This window comes from Trichechus manatus, unplaced genomic scaffold (genome assembly GCF_000243295.1).
Source record: "Trichechus manatus latirostris isolate Lorelei unplaced genomic scaffold, TriManLat1.0 scaffold00008, whole genome shotgun sequence".
Taxonomy (NCBI): domain Eukaryota; kingdom Metazoa; phylum Chordata; class Mammalia; order Sirenia; family Trichechidae; genus Trichechus; species Trichechus manatus.
In genome coordinates, this window is record NW_004443944.1 from 13,598,631 (window position 1) to 13,623,574 (window position 24,944).

Consider the following 24,944-nt stretch of genomic DNA (forward strand, 5'->3'; position numbering starts at 1 on the left):
GCCCGGCCCGGCCCGCCGCCCCGTGGAGCGCGGCCCTGCGGCGCGGGGCGCAGTATTGTTCGGATCGCCAGTTCTCCAACCACACACTGGCTCCTTTGCATACTACCCGACTGACGGCCCGCGCCGACCGCTATCCGGGCGCTGCTCCGGGGTCCAGGCGCCTCCTCCTACTGCCCGACCCCCTTCTCCGCCCCATGAGCCCGCCGAGGCCAGCAGCCGGCCTGGTCACCCGAGCTTTTGCAGCTAATAGTGTGTTTCTCCACCCCGCCCCCAGCAAGAGCTGATCTTCTCCCATCTCTGGAACTAATCCCTCCCCCACCAACCGAGCCCCCTACGCACACCCCCAGTGCCCGGAACGAACCTTCTGCCAGGTCTGCCCACCCTCAGTTGGGAGGAGGGAGCTTGGGTTGGGGGCGGGTGGCATGCATGGCACGGAGTAAAAGTCTTTGCTTCCCCTATGCAATCCTTCCCACCATAGCAGCTCCCCTCCTATCCTGACCAGAGTGCAGCAGCAGCCCCTTTTTCCAATCCCAGCTGCCTGGTCACCACTATTTCTTACAAGCATGCTGAGCCCCAACTTTGCAATAAGATGGTAGAAAATGGAATGCCAGAAAACAGCGAAAAGATGTTTTTAATGCAATGAATGGGGAAGAGTTCTTTGAACACCCTCTTCTTCACTCTGGGCTGCCTGCCTGCCTTCCCCTCCCCCTCAACCTGGATGTCTGTCTGCTGGAAAAGGCGCGATTGCTTCTCTTCCTCTTCTAAGACCAGGCTCTAAGGTCTTAGATCCCTATTGGCCACACACCTATCCACACTAAGTTTTCTTGATGTTCTTGCATTCACCAGTTCCTCTGGATAGTTCTTGCTGTAACCCCATTTCTCAGACAAAGGGTTAGGAGGGAAAAAAGAACCAAACTGCTTCCTGTGTTTGCCATTTTAATGCTGTCCATACCCACACACCCAGTCCCCATCCCTGATGCTTCTCGTGCCTGTGTCTTGAACCTTCAGGATGAGGAGAAAAAAATCTCCTGGGTAGCTTGATACAGTTTCTTTATAAATCTGCATTGTTGCTTCTGGTTTATGGCCATGAAGAAAATACCAGCCCCCACCCAAAATGCACCGCAGCCAAGTCGGCTAAAGGCGATGAGTGTTGGGAGTCAGTAGGGGGCGCATTCTCTGCACTGGGTAAGGCTGCAGAGGGGGGGAAGGGCCCCACAGTTAGAACAGGATGTGCTTCACAGCGCCTTCTACAGACCATGGGAAAATGGGCCCAGCAAGACACACACTCGCACTCAGTTGGTGAGCTGACAGCAACATGGCGAAGGAGTGAGTCAAGAGCAGTGATTTTATTTCTTTTAAAGAATCCACCCTGCATTTTAGAAGTTTTCTCTTTTTACTTTTTCAAAACTGTTGACCCTCAGACAATCCACATTTGTTCTTAGTAGATTGCCTTGGCGCATCCTTGGTACACAGATTTCCCCTTCTCTGGAATTCTTCCACCTTAAGCTTTGAATATGTCACCATTTCTTTTCCAAGGTCATGTGGTAAAGGAGAAGGTGTAAAACCTGAGAGTAAGGGGTTTGTGGCATTGTTGATTACCCCCCTTCTTCATAGCCCAAATCTTTCCAACTCTTTGAGAGTTACAATCATTCTTGAGGGATGTTAGACTTCAGTGGGGTAGTGATTTTCATAAGCATGCAGATGGGTGTCATGATTTGCAAAGCCTTGTTGGTAAACATCAAGCCCATGTTGAGTTCTTAATTGTCAAATTCAACAGAGTTGAGTGTAAAATTTTGGTTCTTTCCAACTTTGAACTCTTGATTGTAGTCATTATCTCAGTAGCCAACCACCTTTGCAAATGAATTGACACCAGTCTTCTGTGAGCACCCACCTTCTTAGGGTGTGTTGATTTCTATAGATTTTACTTCTCTTGTTATTTCCATAGGTGTGAGATGCACAATGCGAAACCTAGGCCCCAGCTTTTGCACCATGATGCACAGGGTTGTACTTTTTGTACTGAACTGATAGGTGGCCTAGTGGTTATGCCCTGTACTACAATTTTGAGGATCTGGACTCCGTTTCCTGCCTTGCTCTTTGGACCACATTGTCAATTCACACCGGTGGGTATATTTATTTTGGAGGGTGGGAAAGAACTGCTGCAACAGGGAAGCCAGAGACTTTTTCCTTCTTGATCACCACCAAAGCCATTACTTTTACTTTCAAAATTTCAGCCTAGCCACATTCCTCAAGGAACCCGGTTAGAGCTGGTTGCATGGGTGGGCTTCTAGAATAGAGAAATGACTTAACGGCTTTTTTAAGAGAAACATTTTAAGTTGATAATTTTGTTTTAATCATTTATATTCTGCACTTTTGTGCATAAGTATGTTAAGTACTCATTGTTACTTTGATTGGCTAGTTTCAAGAGTTGCTAGACTTCTAAGAACGTTCAAAGATTGCTTGCCCAGAGTAGGCCTTTCCATGAACTTGTCTTGCTACCAAAGACTGACAGTTGTTGATACTAAGGAGTACTTTCAAGACTTTGTTACATGTGTGTTATGTAGATGCACAGAGATAAATTTATGGGAAACCGAGTGGGCGTACTCTTTGATACATAGTTAACCTGTTGGTGCTTAAGAGAATTCTCTTAGGATATTTGCTACCAAGTAACATTTTAGTGAGTGAAAAAGAGGCAGCTTAATTCAAGTATTTCATAAAATCAGATATTTAATCTAAATGGTATTATTTTGTGATTTTTAAAATACTGCTTTTTTTAAAAAAAAAGATTTGATATACAGTTAACACAAGTTTTAAAATGAGTAAATTGAAGACAATGTATTTGAGGGTATTGTTTAAAAACGTTTGAAGTTTGTGAAGGTGCTTTCGTTTGATTTAGTGAATTATAAATAAGAATATTAACTGATGTCCTTAGTGGTGATAGCCACGCCACCCCCCCCCCCCGCCACACACGCGCACACACACACACACACACACAGGAAAACATTGTCAACTCTTAAAAAGCACGTATTCTGCAGTTTCAAAGGTTTCCTGATTTTTGACACTCTAAAAAAGCGGGGAGAGAGGGTGAAACAATTGGGCTTGAAAGCAGGGATTTATAGTAGGTAAACTAAGGGTTCATTTGAAGTACAGTGAAAAGCCTCAGTGAATTAGACTGTGGCGAGTGAGTATTCTGTTTAATTGTGCTTTAAGTAGAAATTCTCTGTCTTGACCCTGTTGAAAATTTTTCTAAGACCGCCTTAATAGAGGCTGCTATACATTGAATTATCTAAATCTTTTATTTTTGGTTTTATAATCCCTGAAATCATTGGTAGGGTTATTTCATAGTACCCTGAAATCTGTAGGAAATACAGGAAATTGGGCTGTGACTCTCTGAGACCTCTGGCCCTGCCTATCCTGGAAGTCTTTGGTATTAAATGTACCCACTGTGAGTTTGTTATGCTTAAATATCTTTTTTCCTTCTCAAACTAGAGTGCAGGAAAAATTCTGATACTGTTTATATTAAAAATAAAACTACAACTTGTTGGACAGATTGTTTTAGCACCACTTACAAATACCTAACCAGTAGACTTTTATCAAGTAAATATGGTTTTTTATTTTCATTATAGCATATATGTTTATGTTTGATTACTGGATGCATAGGTATATAAGGTAGACTGTGTTAAATTGTTGATTTCCTTATAGCTACTTTTGAAAATACTTAAAAAAATAATTCTTAGTATTTTGAAAATGTTCAGCAATATGTGGATTGATAAAGTAAAATTATGTACACATGCTGACTACACATAATTGTGAAAAGTACAGTTTAATAAGGAAGATAACAGCTATTATAAAGGAGAAACTAGGGACCAGTACTTGGGTTGAGGTGAAAAAATAAAATGAAAATGTGAGAATTTAAGTGTATTGTTTGAGAATCATATAAGTGACAGAGTTGGACAGGTTATAATAGATTGACAGATGAATTCCATTATAGTCGAGTTTTTTAGAGTTGGAGATTATCTTCATACTATTAAATAGAAAGTCCAAATATTAGCGATGTAGTTTGGGGACAATACATTTTAGTTCAGGAAAGAACAAATAAGAATTAAACACTGTGTAAATAACCGGCTTAAATCTCAGTGAAATAGCCTTAAAAATAAATGATATTAAAATGCAAAAATTTGGAGATTTTTATTTTATATGATAGAGGCCAATTCATGGTGTACACCAAGGTGCCCATGAGAGTGTTGTGCAATAAGCTACTTGTTTAACCTGGACTTCAGGGGACTTTCACTTTAACAGAATGTCATAAAGTCTGTTACATCTTCCAGGAGGTAAAACGTTTGCCAGCAAGAGTTTACCTTTCGTTTGCTTGCCTCCGAGACATATGCATTAATAGAAACTTTGCTCCTCTATGTGAATAATTTAATTAAGTTAGATAAGCAGAGCTTGATGTATTATCAGCATCACATAAACTTATAAAAGTTTGCCCTCCAGTAGTATTTAAGAGCTTGTGGTTTTAAGTCTGGAGCAAATCCTGTATTTTACCAGTGTGCATCACTGTCAGTTACAGCTTTTATGTTGTTTGGAAACCTGACATTTAAAAATTGACAAACCAAAGCCCACACTGATTAACTGAATTGATATTTTGACTTAAGAAGCAGCTTTTTGTGTATACATTGGCACTTTACACCTTGATCACTGAGATGCTCCATGAGATAAGCCATCCATGTTTTCCCCAGCATAAGTGACTTCGTGGTTTCTTTTCCTTGTTGCCTGATCTTGAGAATTAGAAAGTAAGGGGAAGGATGGTTATGTTCCCTCAGTCTCTCAATGTCTTAGGACTCCTTGTACCTGCTTTTTGGTTTACTTATGTGATGACCTACCTTTAATGTCTGCCAGTTTGAGGGATGACTTAAGTGAGAATCCATATTCTGCTTCACTGTAAGAAGGCTCTTAGATATTATCATGCTTTGAAAATGGGATATATGTGATATCAACTTGACCATGTGGAGGGTATGAGCGCGCGCGTGTGTGTGTGTGTGTGTAAAATCACAGATAAAACGTCATCCAACTATGTAAAGTGACCATCTTGATTGGCAGTGCACATTTTTATTCTGAACAGTGTAAATTACAAAATTGTTGTACTGTTTTATTTTTGGGTTCCCTTATATCTCTGCGTATGAGTTCACTGTCCTCTGCCTTTAGAAGTTTTTTGAGATGCACTCACAAGCTTCTTTGGTATTATTGATCCCTACCTTAGTTCCTTAAGCATTTGCCTGCTAGCCAGAAGGTCGGCAGTTCCAATCCACCAGCCACTCCTTGGAAACCCTATGGCACAGTTCTACTCAGTCCTGTAGGGTCGCTATGAGTCAGAAGTGACTCAACGACAACGGGTTTGGTTTGGTTTTTTTAGCTTAGGTCCTGGGTGGCAGCTAGAGAAACCCTGGAACCTTTGAAGAAGTAAGCAGTGTTCCAGAAATACAAGTTTAGAAAATAAGAGTAGAGTGTGGAAGACTTTTGATACACTTTACTAGGAGAAGACTGCTCTGAACATATGCCACAGTTTAAGATTTAACTTGCAAACTTGGCATGTAATCTAAAAGAGACTCATGCATTGTTTGACCAGCCCTTAGAATGAAAACTTAATCTCTACATATCCTAATACCCTCCCCAGTAAGGGTACAGATTTGTAATTGAGTCACTTAGCTGTGGACTGTTTATGTGTTGTTTCTTATGTGACTTGGTTGATGCTTTTAATAAGGACAAGCTGTAAGTGTAAAGGCTCCCTTGCTTGCCTTTATGGTATTATAAAATAATATTGATGGCTTGCCTATTTCATTTTCCAAGCACTTTACAAACCATTCTCAATTCTCTCAGGACCATCCTTGTTCACAAGTAGGGAAATCAAGGCACTTGCCACGTGCAATGATGGAATGAGCCACAGACTGTGTCTGGGCTGGTTCCCAGGCCTGTGCTTGAAACACAGGCAGTTATAGTGCTCCTGTGAGCTATTTGGCTAATGAGGGATCAAATGAATGCTTCAGAACTTTGTAGTGATGTTTTGTGCTCACACCCAAGCATTCCTAATGGACTTTATGGTTAAAGAAGCTGGCCACACCCCCAGCAGGAGAGTATGTGTGTAATTTGTGCTGGTGGTAGTTGGTTGAGGTGTACTATGTGTCTGGTATGAAGTTGCCTGTATAAAGAGTGAAAAAGTTTATCTCCTCCGTTGTTTTTCCCAGTGTTTCAGCTTTGGGCAGTCTTGTTCTCTCTTCAGAGCAGTTATTTTTGCTTAGACAGATAATTGCTAGCTTTTGCCCTTTCTGTCTTTTTCTGAAGCCTCTATACTCCATTTAAGAGCTTGTGGAGACCTGTATTTCCCTTGAAAATCTGTAAGGCTCTCCTTTCCTGGTGGGAGCTGGCTACTCGGTTGGGAACTCGTGTGAGTGCTCTCTTGAAACCTGGCATATCTGAGGAAACGTCTGTCCATTGGAAATATGGTGGGATTTATTAAAATTTTACATTGGAATTGTGAATTTAAGCAGACCGAATTCCTCTGTTGAAAGAAGTGACCTGAGACTAGTAATGTCCTAATGTAGGGAGTGCTTGGAATCCTGGCTCAAGGTCAGTTATACTTAAAAACAACAAGAAAAATATAATTAAAACTTTGGGGAAGTATAAGGATTGAGCCATCATCAAGTGGCAAAACCTGCTATAAGAATGCCTTTTGAAAACTGCCTTTGGTTCAGCCTTGACCCTAGGAGATGTCTTAGGAAAACCTGAGAACACGGTTTAAATAAATTATTCTGTTATTCAGGAATGGTGAGAAAAATACATTTCACGTTTACTCTGGGAAGATTATTTCTGAGTAGTGCTGGTAGAACATGAGAAAAATTTATTAGTAAGGAGTTGAAAGTAACCCACTTTTTGTCTTACACCATTTAGATGTGTGGCGTGTTTCTGGAATGATTTTAAATGGACATACCTGAATGTCCTCACTTAGGCCTGCTTGTAAATTGTTTCCCATTTTCGTAGTTCTCTTAAGCCAGGTTGTCCACCTATGTTGGGAGCTTAGCGATTCTGAGCCTCTGGGTTCTTAGTAAGCAGCAGAGTGCTGGAATCATTACCCATGATGTGTTACTGCCTTGCTGCAGTACCTACTTAAAATGAACGCTCTCCATTGCACACTCTCCCTAAATCTAGATTGAGTGTTCTCAATCTTTTTTCTTTTTAAAGGAGTGAGACACTGTCCCCTTTTTCAAATAAAAATTTGTATGAACTCTATAAAATTGATAAAGGGGTAGAGTGCCAGACTTCCAGTTGCTCAGCTTTCACTTTGTCCCTCAGGCATCATCTTTCCCTCCACCCATGTATACATCTTAAAGAGATCTAGGAGCACAACCTGAAAACCAGCGGTTCCTTTGGTATTCTAGAAATTCTGGCGGACACAGAGTTCTTGTCTGAAATCCAGATACTCAGAGTACAGGATAAGCAGCAGTATAATAGCAGTTTCCAGTTGTAGGCACTAGTGTTTAACTCTGAAAGTCCTCTTTAAATGGGGGTAAACCACGTTTTGTTTTGTTTTGTTTTCCAAATATATGCATAATCCAGATCACCTCTGTTTCTGTATAACTGTAAGTCACTTAGGTTTATTTCGGGTAGTTAGAGATGTTATATTGCATGATGGGAAGCATTTTAAATGCCCATTGAGCTTGTAAAGCTAAGAATATGCTACTTCTCATTTGAATGGCTCACATAAATATGTGTATTATATAAAAATACTACTGCGTATATTATTTGTAAGTATGAATGCGTATTATGTGTACAGGAACAGATGTTGTCATGGCAACCAGATCTGATTCTCAGGAATGATAACACTACAGTCCTTTTAAAAGGTTATGCTTTGATATGAACTCATAATTTTCAAAGTGATGATTCCAGTATCTGTTCCAGTTTGAGGTAATATTGATGATAACTGCTTTAAGCATTAACTTGCGTCATCTCATTTAATCCTGACATTTGAACAATGCGATAATGTCCTTCTGGTTATACCATACGAAAACAGTACTTCAAGAGGTTAAGTAACAATTTTAGGGTCAGAAAGTTAGTAAATGGCAGAGCCAGGATTTACACACAGATCTGTTTAGTGCTGGGGCCGTATTCTTAATCACTATATCCTACTATTTTCTTTCTAGCAAAGAAAAGGTTTGCTGTATATCACCCTACCTCTTGTTAGAGAAGTTTGGAGATACAGTAAAAAAAAAAATTTTTACTTGTGGTTGATAGGTCAGGTAAATATGTGCCCATGAAAGTAATAGCCATCTTACTAGAAAACACAAATGTTGATTTAGACTTCACAGTTAAACCTTTCTTTTCCTTTTGTTATCACTTCACTATCTTATTACCTCATACCTAAGGCTCTGGTGGCTTCACAGACCTTTCAGATAGGTCTGGTATGCACTCTTCTATTTGACTTCCTCCAACCTTTCTTAATGGGACCTACAGAACACAACCAAATTAATCCTCTTAAAGTGCCATTAAAATCATATTGGTTCTCTTCAGTGTCTGCAGCATCTCCTCAGTGCCTACCAGCCACACTACAGACTCTAGCTTCACATTGAAGGTCCTCCATCCTATCCCCATCCTGCCTTTCCAACCTTGTCGCTCGTTGTTACTCAGAAGCTTGCCTGAGCAACCATTCTGACTATGCAGTAGCTCCTAAAACTCCCTGCTTTCCTGTCTCTGGCACTGCGCCCGCAAGTTTTTTGCAGTGGATGCAGATTCTTGACCTAGCTTAGTGGGCCCAGCTCAGCTACTACTTCAAACTCCCCTGACACCCCCTGCTGAAAATGAACTTTCCCTCTTTGTGGGTGTCATCCATTTCTAGGCAGGGACTGTTCATTCAGTCTGCATTCATTGAGTGCCAGATGTGTGCCAGGCACTGATCTAAATGCTAGAGCTAGAGCAGGGAAAAGGACAGGCAAGGCCCTTTTATGGAGCCTACCTTCTTTGTCAAGGAGCCCTGGTGGTGCAGTGGTTAAAGCGCTCAGCTGCCAACCAAAATGTTGGTGGCTCAAGCCCACCAGCCACTCCATGGGAGAAGAGTCCTGGCAGTCTGCTCCTATAAAGATTACAGCCTAGGAAACCCTATGGGGCAGTTCTACTCTGTCACATAGGATCGCTATGAGCCAGAATTAACTCGACAGCACACAATACCTTCTTTGTCTTGAATAATGAGATGGCACCCTTGTCCTCCTGCATATTTTAAGGGTTCTGTTTAGTCCAGCAGAAACCCTGGTGGCTTAGTGGTTAAGTACTACGGCTGCTTATCAAAAGGTTGGCAGTTTGAATCCACCAGGCACCCCTTGGAAAAACTCTATGGGGGCAGTTCTACCCCGTCCTATAGGGTTGCTATGGGTCGTAATTGACTTGACAGCAATGGGTTTGGTTTTTTGGTTTGGGTTTAGTCCAGCAGTTGAAATCAGGAAAATTAATCTTTGCTGGAAAATGATGCATAGTGATTTTTTTTTCCCAGAGATGGAGTTGGGAAACCCTGGTGGTGTAGTGGTTAAGAGCTACGGCTGCTAGCCAGAAGGTCGGCAGTTCAAATCCACCAGGCGCTCCTTGGAAACTATGTGGCAGTTCTACTCTGTCCTATAGGGTCGCTATGAGTCAGAATCGACTCAGCAGCAATGGATTTGGTGTTTTGGTTTTGGAGATTTTGTTTTAATACATTTTTTTAATTGTGGTAAATACATAGGTAACAAAACATTTGCTATTTCAACAATCTTTACATATACAGTTCAGTGATATTAAATTATGTTCATCGTGTTGTTCACATCACCATTAACTGTTCCCAAATTTTTCTGTTACACTTAACAAAAGCTCAGTGTCCCTAAGCATGTCTTCCTTACCCATCGTATAGTAATTTTTATATCACAGGCACAGCTACCTCTTTTACTAGCTGTATCTATCAATTACAGTTTCAGGTGATATGTTATTAAACTTCTGAGGTCATCTGTGATGAGCATTTAAAATAAAACTTTTTAAAGTCAGAGTATGAACATAATTTTGGTGGTGGTTGATAATGTGATGAGCCAGGCTGTTTGTTTTTTGTTAGATTGTTGATTTGTTATTGATGAGCCACGCCAATATGAAAGAAAACAAAACTTGCTTAAAGTGCTAAAATTAAATTTTTCTTCCTTTTGTTTGTTTTTAAAAGGCTCCCAATATTATTTTTCTTTAGATATCTCCACTTTTTGCAGTTCTGCCCTTGTAACTTTGGAAAAAACTTAAGGTGGTTTGGAAGTTTAACCCATGGCAAGTCTATGGAGATCTTTTCTGTACTACCACGTGCTCTAGAATCATTTTAATTTTGCAAAACTAAAAAAATAGTTGAACTTCTCATTGAAGTAACTCCAGATGGATTAAATCTATTAAGGCAGAATGAATTAGAGCCTTTGACTTGCTAAAAGTGATAAATTACACTGTTCCTGGCCTCTTGGAGTTGGAAAGTGGAACTCTCAGTAGAGAGGTTTTTTTAAATACTTGACAGTTTGGGGGCTCCCCAGATTTATTAATATATTAACATAAAGTCATTCATTTAATAGTGTCCAAAATGGTCTGGAATGGTGTAAAGGCCTTCAGAGTTCCTAAGCTACATCCAGGACTTGCTCTAAAGGATCTGTCCAGTTCGAGAAAATCTTAAATGCTTAATGTTCATAGTTTTTTAAAAATAGGTTCATCAGTGATAATTGCCTCTGATTTTGAACCCAGACCACCCTGCTGATAAAATTTAAGCAAACCTCATCTTGTTCTGTATTCAGTATTGTTGCCTTAAATTTTCCAGTAGCTATAATTTTAAAGAGTAAAAAGTGAAATTAATTTTAATAATATACTTTATCTAACCCAGTATAGTCAAAGTATTGTCATTTCAACATGTAATCAATATAAAAAAAGTACTTATGAGATATTTTACATTCTTTTTTTCATACTAAGTCTTGGGAGTCCGGAGTATATTTTATACCAATGCGTATCTCAGTTCAGATTAAGCCACATTTCAAGTGCTCGGTAGCCATTTGTGACTAGTATCTATCTACTTGGAAAGTAGAGTTCTTTAAAAAATCAATTTCCTGAACTGTGAGACTCTCCCCTGTCTCTTCCTTCTTCACTTTCTCTCCTACCTCCTTGGAAAACACCATCTCTGTTAAAAAAGAGGTGGACTTTATAAAACTTCGAAGCTAAATTGGTTATCTTGCTGCCAGAGTAAACACTGAAATATACAGAAAGATTCCGATTATTTAAAAAGGAAGAACAGTATATGTGCATAAAAATTCAGAAGGATAAATATACCCCAGTATTAACAGTTGTTGTCTTGTCTTTGGGTAAAATTGTACAAGTTACTTAAGTTCTTCCTTGTTGTTGTTAGGTGCCGTTGAATCAATTTTGACTCATCGCGACTCCATGTGACAGAGTAGAACTGCCCTATAGGAATCTCTTGGCTTAATCTTTACGGAAGCAGATCACCGGGTCCTTCTCCCACGGAGCCACTAGGTGTGTTCATTCGAACTGCCAACTTTCTGTTAGCAGCCAAGCGCTTAACTGTTTGCACTACCAGGGCCTTACCTACATCTTGTGTGTTCTTATACTCAGCCTAATTGCTTTTTTGGTAACAGCTTTTTTCACATACCATATAATTCACCCATTAAAGTATACAACTCCATGTTTTTTTGTATATCCAGCGTTCCGCACCCATCACCACAATCAATTTCAGAACATTTTCATTGTCCCCAAAAGAAACCCGTAACTATTAGCAGTCACCCTTTTCTCCCCATCCTTCCCCCCAAGCCCTAGACAACCACTTAATCTCCTTTCTCTGTAGATTTGCTTATTCTGGACATTCGTATAAAAGGAATCATAAAATATATGGCCTTTTGTGACTGGCTTCTTTCACTTAGCATAATGTTTTCAAGGTTCATCCATGTTGTAGCGTGTAGCAGTACTTCATTCCTTTTTATGGCTGAATAATATTCCATTGTATATGGATATACCACATTTTATTTGTCCATTCATCACTTGATATTTCGATTGTTTCCACTTGTTGGCTGTTATGAACAGTGCCGCTGCAAACATTCATGTATAAGGTCATTTGTGGATATATATTTTTATTTCCTAGCAGCTTTTATAACAACAAAAGGACTGTTATTTGGCAGAAGGAGCCTAGAGCTAGCTGAGAGCAAACTAGCCTTCTGCCTATTCCTGCCCTTTAGAAAAAGAAATCATCAAAGCCAAGTGATTTTCAGAACATGCTTAGAGAATCACAATGGGAAGATGGTAGAGACATAGGATACATCTGTTTTTTGAAAAGCTATAGCAGCAACTGGTTTAGCTTTTTAATTTATTTATTTACTTGGTTATTGTGTTATTTAAGGATACCAAGGTCGTGGTTTTCAATTATGATTTGGGTAGGAAGAATTCCTTCAGATATGACTAGTGACTATTGCCGTCCATGGTGATGGTAAGAGTGCTTTAGGGCAGGTGTTCTCAGAGCTGAGTGCTTGTTTCACTTCCTCTCTGGAGATGATAGGACCATCTGACCTGAGATGTGTGCATAATCTTCATCTGTGTATCACTACTTGAACTGCTTTGGCTGGACTTTTTTTTAAGGTCATTTCAACCTTAGGTATTAACATTCCAGTGTTTTTTGTCTCAGATGTATGTACATAACATGGTAGGTTTCTTTGGTAGGGTTTTTGTTTTTTAAAGATGATAATAGTTTCATCTCCATGGATAACGGGAGGAGCACTGCATCCTAGATCTGGATATGTGGCCTGAGACCCAGCTCTGCCACTGTCCGGCTGGTCATCCTTAGGCCAGTTGCTAGTCTGTAAAATGAGAAAAGTTTAATTAGCAACCCCTAGATTGTTTCAGTGATTCAAAGTGCTGCTTTTTCATACCAAATTTCCATTTATATTGTGGTTTAAAATATGAATCTCAAATCTCCTGTCTTTCCTAAGCCCTATACTGGGCATTTGTTCTTTTTCATTTTGGAATCAGACTGCTAGTGCCCCTGTGTTTGAGAGGATAAGGAAAGCCTGGTGATAGTTAACTTCTAATCAGGTGTGGAATCAATAGAAGTAATATTTTTTTCAGCTAATGCTGAAAAAGGCAACACACTTTTTTTTTAAAAAAAGTAGATTATAGTCATGTGTGAAGTGGCTGCCACCAACACAGATGCACTTCAAGAGCATTAATTAAAAAATAATACCCAGAATTACAGATGTTGTCACACTTTTTACCTTCTGATGATGTCACATCTGAATAACAGTTCATTCAGGGCGCCGGAGAGATTGACAAACTGGAGCAGTGGAACAGCCTAATAGATGACAGAAAGACTGGTGAACTGAGCGTGATGAACTTGGAGAACAGGGGAAGACTTTGGGGCAGGGTGTCTTAAGAATTTGAAAGGCTGTCCTGTGGCTAAGGAATTAAGACTTCTGATAGCTGAACTAGGAGCTATGGGTGGGTTATAGAACACTTTAGAGAGTAAACTTGAGAACAGAGCTGTCCACTGTGGACTGAGTGGCCTGGTGAGATTTTGCACTTCCTCTCACTAGAGGTGACCAGGCAGATGGTCTCTAGAGCGGGGTTATTTGTAGAAGGGATTCACACATTGTTGATAGAGAACTGGCAAAGCACATTCCTATCACCAAATATATCTGTACAGGATGCTGTGTTTAGATAAATATACTCATTTTGCCTGGTAAAGAAATAGTTATGAAAACTATTATACAAGGAATTAAAACTTGTATAAGAAATTTCATAATTGATGTGGTTAAAAAGTTGAAAATTAAAGGGGTTTTTTTCCCTCTAAAGTGGAGGCAATTTTGTATTTGAAGCTTTTAGTTTTTTTTTTTTTTTAAATACAAACTGTGAGAGTAGTAAAAGTCCAATGCAGTTAGTAGTTAAATATGCAAGAAAACAAATTGGGTACATTTCCTGCTTGCTTCTTTGTCTTCATTAACAGTATTCTTACATGATTATCCTAAGTTATAATTGATGTTCATTATTCAGATTTCGTTTTTAGTACAAGTATGCCATCATTTACAAAGTGGTTTCTCTTTTCTGTTCCTCTTGGCTTTCCAAATGGCCCCCTTTTTAACCTTAGTGCTGCGGTACATTTTCCAGTAAGATTAGGGAACAAGGAGACGAAACTTTTTCTTCCCTCCATCACGTGGCACAGTAATATCTCCTAATCCAGAAGAGCATTCTGCCCTTGGAGAGCAGAGAATTGCTTGTTCTCTGGTGTACTGGGTTGGGAGGAGAGGAGGAGGAGGAGGAGGAGACGATACTGCTGACAACCCACACCACCAGCCACCTTTTTTTTTTTTTTGGAAGAGTCTCTGACACCTGAAAGGTCTTTTGCCCAACCTTATAGGAGAGTGAAAGATAAGCAGCTTCTCTTCAGGGCTGTGTGTTTTAGAAGGTTGAACGGGGTGATTGCTTCCAGGCTGAACATGGGCTCTTGATAGAGTTACTCTTTGGAAAGTTGTTCAGCAAGGCTTAACAAGTTTCATTTTTAAAAATGCGAATATATAAATCTTTTTTACAACTGATTTAACTTAAATGTAGGACTTAGTGACACCCTTAGAACAAATCTGATATCTTTGTTCACCACTTTGGGTGTAGATCTCTGCATAGTTAAAGATAAGGGCTTATTGGTTATAAAAGGTAACAGAGTTTTACAATGACCAAAGTTTTATTCCATGGGTGATATTAAAAAAAAAAAAAAAAAAACCCGTTGCTGTTGAGTTGATTATGACTCATAGAGACCCTGTAGGACAGAGTAGAGTAGAACTGCCCCATTCTAAGGAGTAGATTCCAACTGCCAACCTTTTGGTTAGCATCCGAGCGCTTAACTGCTGTGCACTTAGGGCTCCTCAGTGAGTGATATAGATGGATGTTAAATATATTACTGAGGAGAAGGTGGGAATGAAAGAGAATGCATAAATACGAGAAAGATGTTTTCTTTCTTTCTATATAGTTTTGATCTTAATGGGTCCTGCTTGTTTCCAAAAAGACATCACAAGATCTGTGTTTTGTTTTTTTAACTTTGGTCATAGGTAGCAGTGATGTAACTGACTGACACTTTGACTCTGTTTGTGGTGATCTTCTTAAAATGCCTTGTCCCACTTAGGAAACTGCCAGCATAACTTAATATTCTTGAGTTAGATCAGTGGTTTTAAAAAACTTCAAAAATCTGACTCTTTAACCCCTGTGTGGGTTATAAGATCTTTATATAAATACTTACATTGGCATTAACTGGAGTACTTGGTTTTTGAGTTAAGTATTCAGGGCTAAACGTTGATGTCTGAATTTCTTACATATTAATTTTCATTGATGATGTTACCAAAATGGAGTTGATTATAATCACTTGAACATCATCCTGATTTTTATTAACACAGACGATAACAGCTGCCATTTTTATTCACTAGTAATGGCATCATTTTCAGCCTTTAATTTTTTTCCCCCCTTTCCAGGTAAAAGATATTCCCAGAGAGATTGTGTTATTTATAGCTTAAATGTAGAAATGTTAAAAAGACAATATTGAGGTAAAAACTATGTACTCATCCTTTAAGTTTACTGTGGATTTCCTATAACTTCATATTCTGATCAACTGTAGTTTCATTAAGGGGAGATTTTCAGTAAACTCTTCATTGGAATTGTGGTATAGCCATCAAATGTCATGCTTTGGTTGATTGACCACTAGGTCCAGATTCTGCATTTCAGACTGCCACCTTGGCATAAGTTTACGTCTGGGGCTTAGTTTAGACTAGTGATTATTTCAAGGAGACACGTTGAGCACGGCGCTTTTTCCTCTATTTTTTTATCTTTTTTTTTTTTTTAACTATTTGGATTTACCCAGGATTCCTTTGGAAGCAAGGATTTCACTGCCTTTTTTTTTTTTTTTTTAGAAAAGGTTTGAAAACCACTGGTTTAGATTAAGCAGCTTATGTTTAGATGCTCCAAGGAAGAAGTACCCATCCTTGGTTAGCTCTCAGTGTAGCATTAGAGATGCTTTTATTACGAAAAACGTAGACCTGCATTACTAGTATAACTGATGGATTAGTTGTTGCTCTGGATACAGATGTTCCCAGATATTAAGAAGGTAGCAGTTATACCTGCAGTCGATGGAAACTAGGACACACTGTTATGTTTGTTGCTGTGTTTTGTAGCACATTAAATTAGTACCATATAATCATTTATGAAATGATTGTAAGCTGTTATCAGGGGTTTGGGAAATATTAAATAATGCATATTTTTAAAAATCTGAAGATTTATATGTTGGAAAATGCCGTGCTAGATCGACACTTGCAGTAACTTAAACATGTAATCTGGACAGGTTTGATTTGGATCTTTTTTCTCCTGGCTTGATTAATTATCTGTGCCAGGTCAGATGTTTACGGTTGGATTTTTTTTTTTAAACTTTTCAGTGGCACAGTTCTATTGACCCTTGCCTAAGTAAATGACTTTCTGCTTGTCTCTTCTGCCTCTAATTATAGGGACTGTGTGCTGCCATCTTTGATCTGGTAGCTTTGCAGAGGTACTACCATAGACACCTCACATTGACTGTGTGTCGGGTTCTGCAAGCCTTGCCTTGAGCCTGCTGACCTAACACTGCCATCTGAAGGGCCTAGAGTTCCCTTCTCTCTTCTAACCCAGAAGAGCCGAGAACACTCTTCTGATTAGATCCAGGGCTTTGGGCAGAGCTATTAGCAAAGAATATTGAACATACTATCCACTGCCAGAAGAATGAACAAATCTGTTTTGGAAGAAGTACAGCCAGAGTGCTTCTTAGAAGTGAGGACGGCAAGACTTCATCTCGTGTACTTTGGACATGTTATCAGGAGGGACCAGTCCCTGGAGGAGGACATCATGCTTGGTAAAGTAGAGGGTCAGGGAAAAAGAGGAAGAACCTCAATGAGGTGGATTGACACAGTGGCTGCAATAATGGGCTCAAGCATAACAATGATCATGAGGATGGCACAGGAGGGTGGCTAGAGTCAGAACCTACTGAATGACACCTAACAACAACATTGTTTCATAAATGATTATAGTTAGTTTTCTCGGTTAATGATCTCTTTGATTAAGTAAAGTTCACAGTTATTACTTGTTGTATTATCATGCGCCCCCCTGCCCCTGTACAGATTCAGCCTACAGATAGGTTATTTCCTCACCAAGTTCCCTCTGTCTGTATTTAGCCTTTCGGTACTTGGAGTAAAGAAATGATTTTTTTTTTTGGTGAGGGGAGAAGGCATGTATTCAGTCTTTATGTGGTTTTAATTCACTTGTAGTCTTGGGCTACAGATGTTAGATTTTCATTTCAACCACCTGACGCTTTCTAAGAAGCACATGAATAGGAGTTTGGCCAAGATTAGCAAAACTTTATTTTAATGTTTAGGCCCTAATAAGCAGGTGTGACTGTAATTTGCAGAAATCGATGCAGGAAGGAGTGTAGTTAAGTCATTCAACAGTAAACTTAGATCATTCTCAGAAATGGATGGTTTTAGTTCATATGCTTACCAGAAAGCTAGTTGTCTTAAATTATGAATAAAACACTTGCAAATGTTAGCCCTAGTCTTAATAGGTCATTGAACTTTGCCCATATTATTTTAAAATTCAGAAAATGTTTGACTTTTTTGATACAGTGTTGTTTTTTCTTTGTTAATGAAACCAGGGGCCAAAGCATCTTTAAGAATAACTACATCTTCTGGTAAAGTATTCTTCCTACTAGATCTAATTCACAAGTGTAATTATAGCTATTTACTTCCTCCTCTATGTTCCCTCCGCCCAGTTGGGTCTACCAAGATACTTAAGTGACGTGAACCAAAGGGCTCAAGCAAAAATGGTAGTGTGTTTGCTTGTGTGTCTAAAAAGTCTAGGAGGTGTCTATCAGGCATAGCTGGATTAAGGATCTTAAGTGGTGTCACTAGGAGTCTTTCCATCCCTCTGCTTTCTCCCTGTGGTTGCAGCTCCCAACTCTCCTTTTCAGTATCAGTGTTAGCCCTGCTTGGGTCACATGTCCAACTCTGTACTAATTACAGTGTTACGAGGTAGAATACTCTTACTGGTCAACCTGAGTCATGTACACTCTGCTGTAATTGACAGCACACCAGTTGTGGCAGGGACAGTTCCAAGAGGAAGCTGGGCAGGCAAAAACAAGTCTATTTATTCTAGTGACGGCGGCTGTTCTGTGTCTAGGCCCTGTCCTCTAGAAGTGATGGACTGTTGAAGGGGAAGAATTTGTCTTATTCAACTCTCTGTTCCTGGCAAAGTGTAGGTGCTCAAAAGTGATTGATGAACAGATGAACAGTGGCACAGTTGATTTCCATTAAATTGGTTATTTTGTGTTTTTTATGCCATGAGCTGAAAGATTTAGGATCTAGCTGAAGGGAGCTCTCCTTGGTATTGACTTACCGATGCTGACCTGTTGGAAATGGTCATCCAGATAGCCAAGGAGGATGAAGAGAAAGGGATTAGCCATTGAGGGACAAATTGGGGAAGAAAGTAAGCCCATCCCTGTATGTTGGCCTCCTGTGCAGATTTCTGATTCAGTGGAGGAAGCCAGAAGTAATTCTTGTAAAAGTTTTTAAACAAGAATTAATATTAATGAACCTTAGAGCCAGCTGTTAATTTGACCTTAGGTTTCTTAACAGCAGATAATAGGCTGAGAAGACATGGACCCTTAAAAGTTCTTTTTCTTATCACCCATAATAATTCTAACGTAAACTGATAAAGTTTGCTTGAGACTGTGTCTCAAGGAATCTTTGGATTCTCACAGGCATAGAAAAGCTCAAGAAGTATACACAAGAAATGGGTAACAGTGGCCTCTCTGGAGAGGGAGCTGCGTGGCTAGAGGATAGGAGAGAGCAAGCCTGTTTTACTTACATTCTTGTACTGTACGCCTGTTTTACCTAAGAAAAGTGTTTAATTTAAAAAAAAAAAAGCCAGAATAATCTTTCAATGGTCTTGAGGATGCTAAGATATGTGACTGTGTTATTCTAGCTCCAAATGGACAAAATCTTGGAAATGGCCTCCATAAACAAATATGTGCAGGTCACCTCCATCAGTGGGAAAAGGGTCAGATTATGGAATTCCCAAGATCATTATAATCTTATCTCAGAGCACTCCATCTTTCAGTGTAAACTTTAATATAGGCTCTTCCTAGTTGCTAAGCATAGAACAAAGAATTTTTTGCAGCATTTTCCAATAAGTAGTATCCTGATTTTATAAGTCTGTTTAATTCAGCCTAAATAAGTAAACTCAAAAGACTGACTATAACTGAAATACCACTTTTTGCAGATTTTAAATTTCTTGCAGCTAAGCTCCCTTATGGAGCATACTCACTTTTTCACAACTGCGGTGGATCAGTTGAGTTCCAGCCATGCAGTGAGGTGCTTCATCTGTAGGTCTTTAAAAGTCTTTGTTACCTGTGGGTACGCACTTAGAATTCCTGGTGTTTTTCGTAGGAGAATGGGTTTTCCTTTATCCTGAGTTCCAGCTTATGACTTCCCATCAATATTTTCTATAGATGAGTGGACTCAGTGGTGACTACATTTCTAAATCTTTGTGTCTTATTTTGATGAGATGTTAAACTCTTTATCCAGGAGGCAGGGAAAACTAAGAATGGCTGCCTTCTGGGCATATCTCTGCTTCAGAAGTGAAGTGGGATTAACTTGGGACAGTTACAAAAGAGCTGCCGAATTTTGGCTGGCCCACAGAGAGTTTATGAAATGAGTAGAGAAACAAGATGTTGCTTTGCAGACTTGGGTGTCTGTGTGGGCATCCATTTTGATGCCTGATCTCTTCAGAATTAGCCTGTAACATATTTTTGTTTTCCTGAAACATCTTCTGTCAGATAATCTCTCTAAAAGACCTGGTTTGTGGGAACCGTTTTATTAAACCGTTGATTTAAAATAAAACTTTAAAAAAAACCCAAAAACTATAGTTAAAAATCATCAAAAAGATGTTTTAAAACAATTTAGCAATAAAATTTCCACAAAGAATAATGGATTTGGCCTTGAGTGCACATTAATTATATCAGAAGCAACCTCTAAGTCTTACCGGTATGCAAATTATCAGCATGGCAGAGAGAGTAGAAGATCCCAGCTAGTGGGATTTCCGTCTTGAGTCTGATAACTGTTTTTCAATGAAATACATTTCTCTTTTGGTCCGCATTAAACTTTGGTACTTACAGGATAGTTTGAGACTTCTAAGGTCTAGTAATACATGCGGATTCAGAATTTCCGGGATGTATTGTTTGTTTTGGTAGGTTTCACTCTTACTTCCCCCTCTACTTTTCCTTTTCTGTAGTTAACATTGATTTTTTTTTTTTTTTTGATTGGAATAATAAAAGAGGTAATGAGATTTTATTATGTTTGGGCAGTTAGATAACTTGACCTTATGATAGTGGTTTACAAATTGTAGTGGAGTTAGTGGAACAGCCATTATTGGTTAGAAAGCCAGGTTTGCATGCATTAAATTTTAATACCTGGTGCTTTGGCTTTTGTTTTTGGTTTTTAAACCTACTTTATGTCCTGCAAAAATAATGTTGAATTTGGATTTAAACTGCATGATAATTTCTTAACATATTTAAAGGAAGCATTTATGGATCAGTTGGCAGCAGTACAAATTCTCAGCTGCCCAAGTTTTACTAATTTTATTTTCTTATTAAACACAAACTTGTTTGTAAAGAACTTGGGAAAGTGGATCTAAATTTGAATTCCCTTACACGTGTAGGCTTTTCATTTTTCAAAAGAATCCCTCACTTACCTTTTTATTTTAATGAAGTCTCTAACAGTTGTTACCATTTGCTCTGATGCCAGTTGCCCAGTTTTCTCCTGCTCGGCATTCATTCCATGACCAGATGTGAGTGCCTGTGTTCGGGGGGGTGTCAACTGGGGATACGTTACATACCCGTTAGTGTTTTTAGTTTGGGGAGTATATAGAAACTTTGAGGATGTTTCTTTAAGAACACCATAGCAATGTGCAAGACAGTTCCCAGATAATGAAAACGTCTTTTCCCTGGCACCCACAATTGTGTGGTAATGATACCGATACGGCAAACATTTTTCTATTTTCAGAAGTTGAACATCACAAGGAGAAGAGCACTCACACTTGATTTAAAAATAATTGGTCGGTATTGTTTCCCTGATTCTCAACTTTGAGTTAATCGCGGAACTGATTTTTTAAAAGTCTAGTCCATCAGAATTGTGCCAGATTAGTTAGCCTCAGTCAGTTGTAGTGCATACTGTTAAAATAGCGCACATACTTAGACATTCTTATCTACCTACCCTTTTTTGTCGGACTGGGTGAGGGTTTGTGATTGATCCTGCCATTAGTGGAATTAGTAAATATTACAAGTTGTACATGTTTTGACTTGACTTAAATTTTTTTTCCCAATAGAAACTATGTTCCAACTTCCTGTCAACAATCTTGGCAGTTTAAGAAAAGCCCGGAAAACTGTGAAAAAAATACTTAGTGACATTGGGTTGGAATACTGTAAAGAACATATAGAAGTAAGTAGCATGTCATTTTTTTATTTTAATATGACTCAGTCTCAGATCCATTCCTTTGCATCAGTAGCCAGGATGGTAATTCTTAGGTGTGATTCTGAATTTTAACCACAGCATTAGCTTCACCAGAACTTTCTCAGTAAGCCTAACTTGTTACCTTCTCCCTAAAATGGACTTTTTTCATCTTTGCATCCTGAAACAAAGGCAGCTACCATTGAGTTAGTTACGTATGTCAGACATGGTACTAGGTGCTTTAAAGTTGTCTCTAAATTTAATCCTTAAAACAGCCCCTAAGGGATATAGGAATTTTTATTTCCCATTTACGAATGAAGAAATTGGTGAAAAACTAGGTCCAGCCTCACACAGCTAAGGAAGTGACAAGGTCTGTCAGGCTCCAGAGCCTGAGTGCCTGTGGTTGATCTGATGTTGAGGCATGCGTGGTGGTTTGGGTGCTTATTGTCTCTTTCCTTGGGAATTGCGCATTTGTTGGCCCTTTTGACCCACTGTAGACCGTTATCTTCCCTTTGTATAACAGTTTAGACTTTACAGACTGTTTTTTTCTAGCCTTTTCATTCTCTGAGCCTTTTAACAGCCCTGTGGGATAGCCAGTGCAACGGCTTCTTCCTTTTCCAGGTCTCATTCATTGCTCCAGATCTAATGGTTAACTGGTCACAGAAAGCTGTGGATTGAAAAGAAATTTATAAATTTCTAGCCTCTAAGTTCCAGCTGGCCAGGGACCATAGCTACCTTGTTCATCCATGTATTCATTCCCCTAGCACCTAGTACGGCGCTTGGCACATAGTGGGTGCTCAGTCAGTGGATGGAATTGAAAGTAAAAAAGCAAATTCCTTCGTGCAATAGATTCTCTTTCCCTGAGTCCCACTGATGTACTCCAGGGGTTATGTCATGAAGACTGCAGCTTCTCCAAAGTGGGCGTCTCTGATTATGTTGTTCTCAGTGTAGAAGCAGCCCCTCTCATACCCCGCACTTTCAGGTAGATCTGCCCAGATGAAGCATTCCATTCACGCCTGCCCAGATGAAGCATTCCATTCACGCCACACTCGGTGGAGTAATCTTCACAGGAATGTTGAGGGACCTTTTCTATTCTGCATTTGATTGGTTCTTATATTATTATACCCATTACAATCTCTGGAAATTTACATGTACGTGATTTTCCCGCAGTGACCTATGAACACTTCATGAGCAAGGGGAATTTTACCCCAACACTTTCTGTCTTCCTTCTCTTTGGGGAAACTGGCCATTAGATTTTTATGTAAGCATGTAAATTTAACATCATACTGTTTACTTTCTTTGAATAGATTCCTTTGCCTCTTTTTTTGGGTTCAGAAATCCTGAGTTTTCTTCCTGGTTACCAATCCAATCTCCCATCCCCACCCCACTAGAGAATATCACGTCCATAGTGCCGTAAGTGAACACTGTTGTCTTACGCTCTGTTTCAGTACTATAACTGACGAGTTACAGTATTCTAATGAAAAAAAGTGCTTTGGTATTAATGTATGGCTGACTTTTACTTACTTAGAACTCCCAGTGGTTTCCTTGGAAACCTGGCTGACCATCAGGGGAATGTTTGGTTGAAATAAAACAGTTGATGCAATTTCCATACGGCTTTTTGTATTTCCTAAGAGCCTTAACCCTCCTAGTTTGGTTCTTGATAGGGTTGGTCTTCCTGTGTCTCCCCTCAACCCTCATCAGTTGGTAGGATTTATATGTAAGGTTGGGCTAGAGTGATACCACTGTGTTCTTGTAAACTTCTTTCACTCTTTTCTAGGATTTTAAACAGTTTGAACCTAATGACTTTTATTTGAAAAACACTACATGGGAGGATGTAGGACTATGGGACCCTTCACTTACAAAAAACCAGGTAAGTGGCACAGGGGACTTCCCCAATGGCAGCATTCTCGGAAATACCCAGTTTTCAGTTCTAAGCCTTTCTTAATAATACAGAGTTTGTAGCCAACAGTCTAAATGTTTAAGTGGGAAATGTCAAACTTGCATATTACATATTTTCCTAAGTGGTAGGGAAAACTAGGAAGAACTTGTTTTCTTTTCTGTCATTGGACTGAAACTTCAAGCATAAGAAAAAAAGGAAATTTTGTTAATTAAAAAGATCTGAAGTCTGTTGTACACCAGCATCTCCCTTCCCCAAATACTTTGGCACTCCCTGTTTCCAAAATTTTCTCTCCAGCTTTCCTTAATTTTTATGTTCTGTCTTTTTCTAGAGAGTGGTGGGCTGGACTCTTCCTTCCATTTAAACTCTTCTTCTCTGTTGATGGCACCCCTCTATGAGGGGCCTGAGCCAGCACATTGGGAGGAGGGGTAAATGACTCTGTAGGATGGCAGTGTCAGAGACGTGTGACATTTAACTTTTTACAAATTGGCATTTAAAACAATAGTCGGAGGTGCCAACAGGTACCAATAGATGAAGATGTGACAGAGCTAGAGGGAGTTATATAGGTGGTGTTTCTATTTCCATTGGGAAAAGTGATGGTCAATTCAAATGTTACTGTTACCTATTTCAGTAGTGATTGTAATTCTGTATTATTAATCTGTTTCATCTGTGGGAGCATACTTGGTAGAGAATTAGTACTTTTAAGCTCTGCCTCAGAAATTTGATAGTATAGTTATCTGGTTCCTTTTTTATTGATACCCCAGGAAAAGGTATTAACCAGCAGTCTTAAAACGTGAAAGCTTTCCAGTGAGACAGGGACACATCATTTTAGTTGATTCAATTTTAAGAATCCCAGAACAGGAAAGAAGAGCTTTAAGGAAAAGCAGAGTATTTCATTTTGGTTCAAACTAGTATCTGGAAGCCAAGTGGGTTTCTAGGGGGAAACATTATCTTTCTCCAAGCATGTGTTTCACTTGTATTCATCAAAGGACCAACGGCACAAACGTTAGCGATCATAGTTCTAAAAGTTGCTCTTTGATATCAGTATATTCTGTAATGCATTAGGCTCTTTAACACCATGCACTCCTTGCAGTCTGTAGGAAAGTTTTATTTAACGTCTTAATTTGAATCAAAGCAGCTGTCACTTCATTAGTTCTTTTGAAGCTGCTCTTGCTTGAGAAGGAACAGCAAGGCTCGTAGAAGAAAGCTGACTTTTCAGGCCAGTGTTTTTTTTTTTTTTTTTTTTTTTTGATCAGCAGTGAAATCTGACTACTACTACATGGTACTTCAGAGAAACAGTGTGAGATTTTTGAAGATGTGGGGTTTTTTTCTATGGTGGAAAGGATAAAAAGTGTACCTTTATATAATTGTCTAATTGCAATAAAACGCTCTAGCCCCTGAATTCTGTATAGTAAATCTGAAGCCTTTATCAGCTTCCTGATTACTGAGTGAAAATGATTTCA

General features: G+C 39.2%; 1 protein-coding gene across 3 annotated transcripts in view; it reads left to right on the forward strand.

Annotated features, from left to right (window-relative positions):
* Positions 1–521: 521 nt before the first annotated feature.
* The window catches only part of ADNP (activity dependent neuroprotector homeobox), a 28,972-nt gene continuing 4,549 nt past the window's right edge, over positions 522–24,944 (forward strand). Inside the window, exons 1-4 of one of the 3 annotated variants that reach the window (XM_023742948.1) lie at positions 14,802–16,939; positions 17,735–17,770; positions 21,463–21,575; positions 23,362–23,454. In XM_023742948.1, coding sequence (XP_023598716.1) covers positions 16,810–16,939; positions 17,735–17,770; positions 21,463–21,575; positions 23,362–23,454 — 372 coding nt within the window. In that variant the 5' untranslated portion in view covers positions 14,802–16,809. Of the gene's footprint in view, positions 2,121–14,801; positions 16,940–17,734; positions 17,771–18,072; positions 20,926–21,462; positions 21,576–23,361; positions 23,455–24,944 lie in introns of those variants that run through there. The other 2 variants (XM_004370243.2, XM_023742956.1) reach the window with 2 other exon arrangements.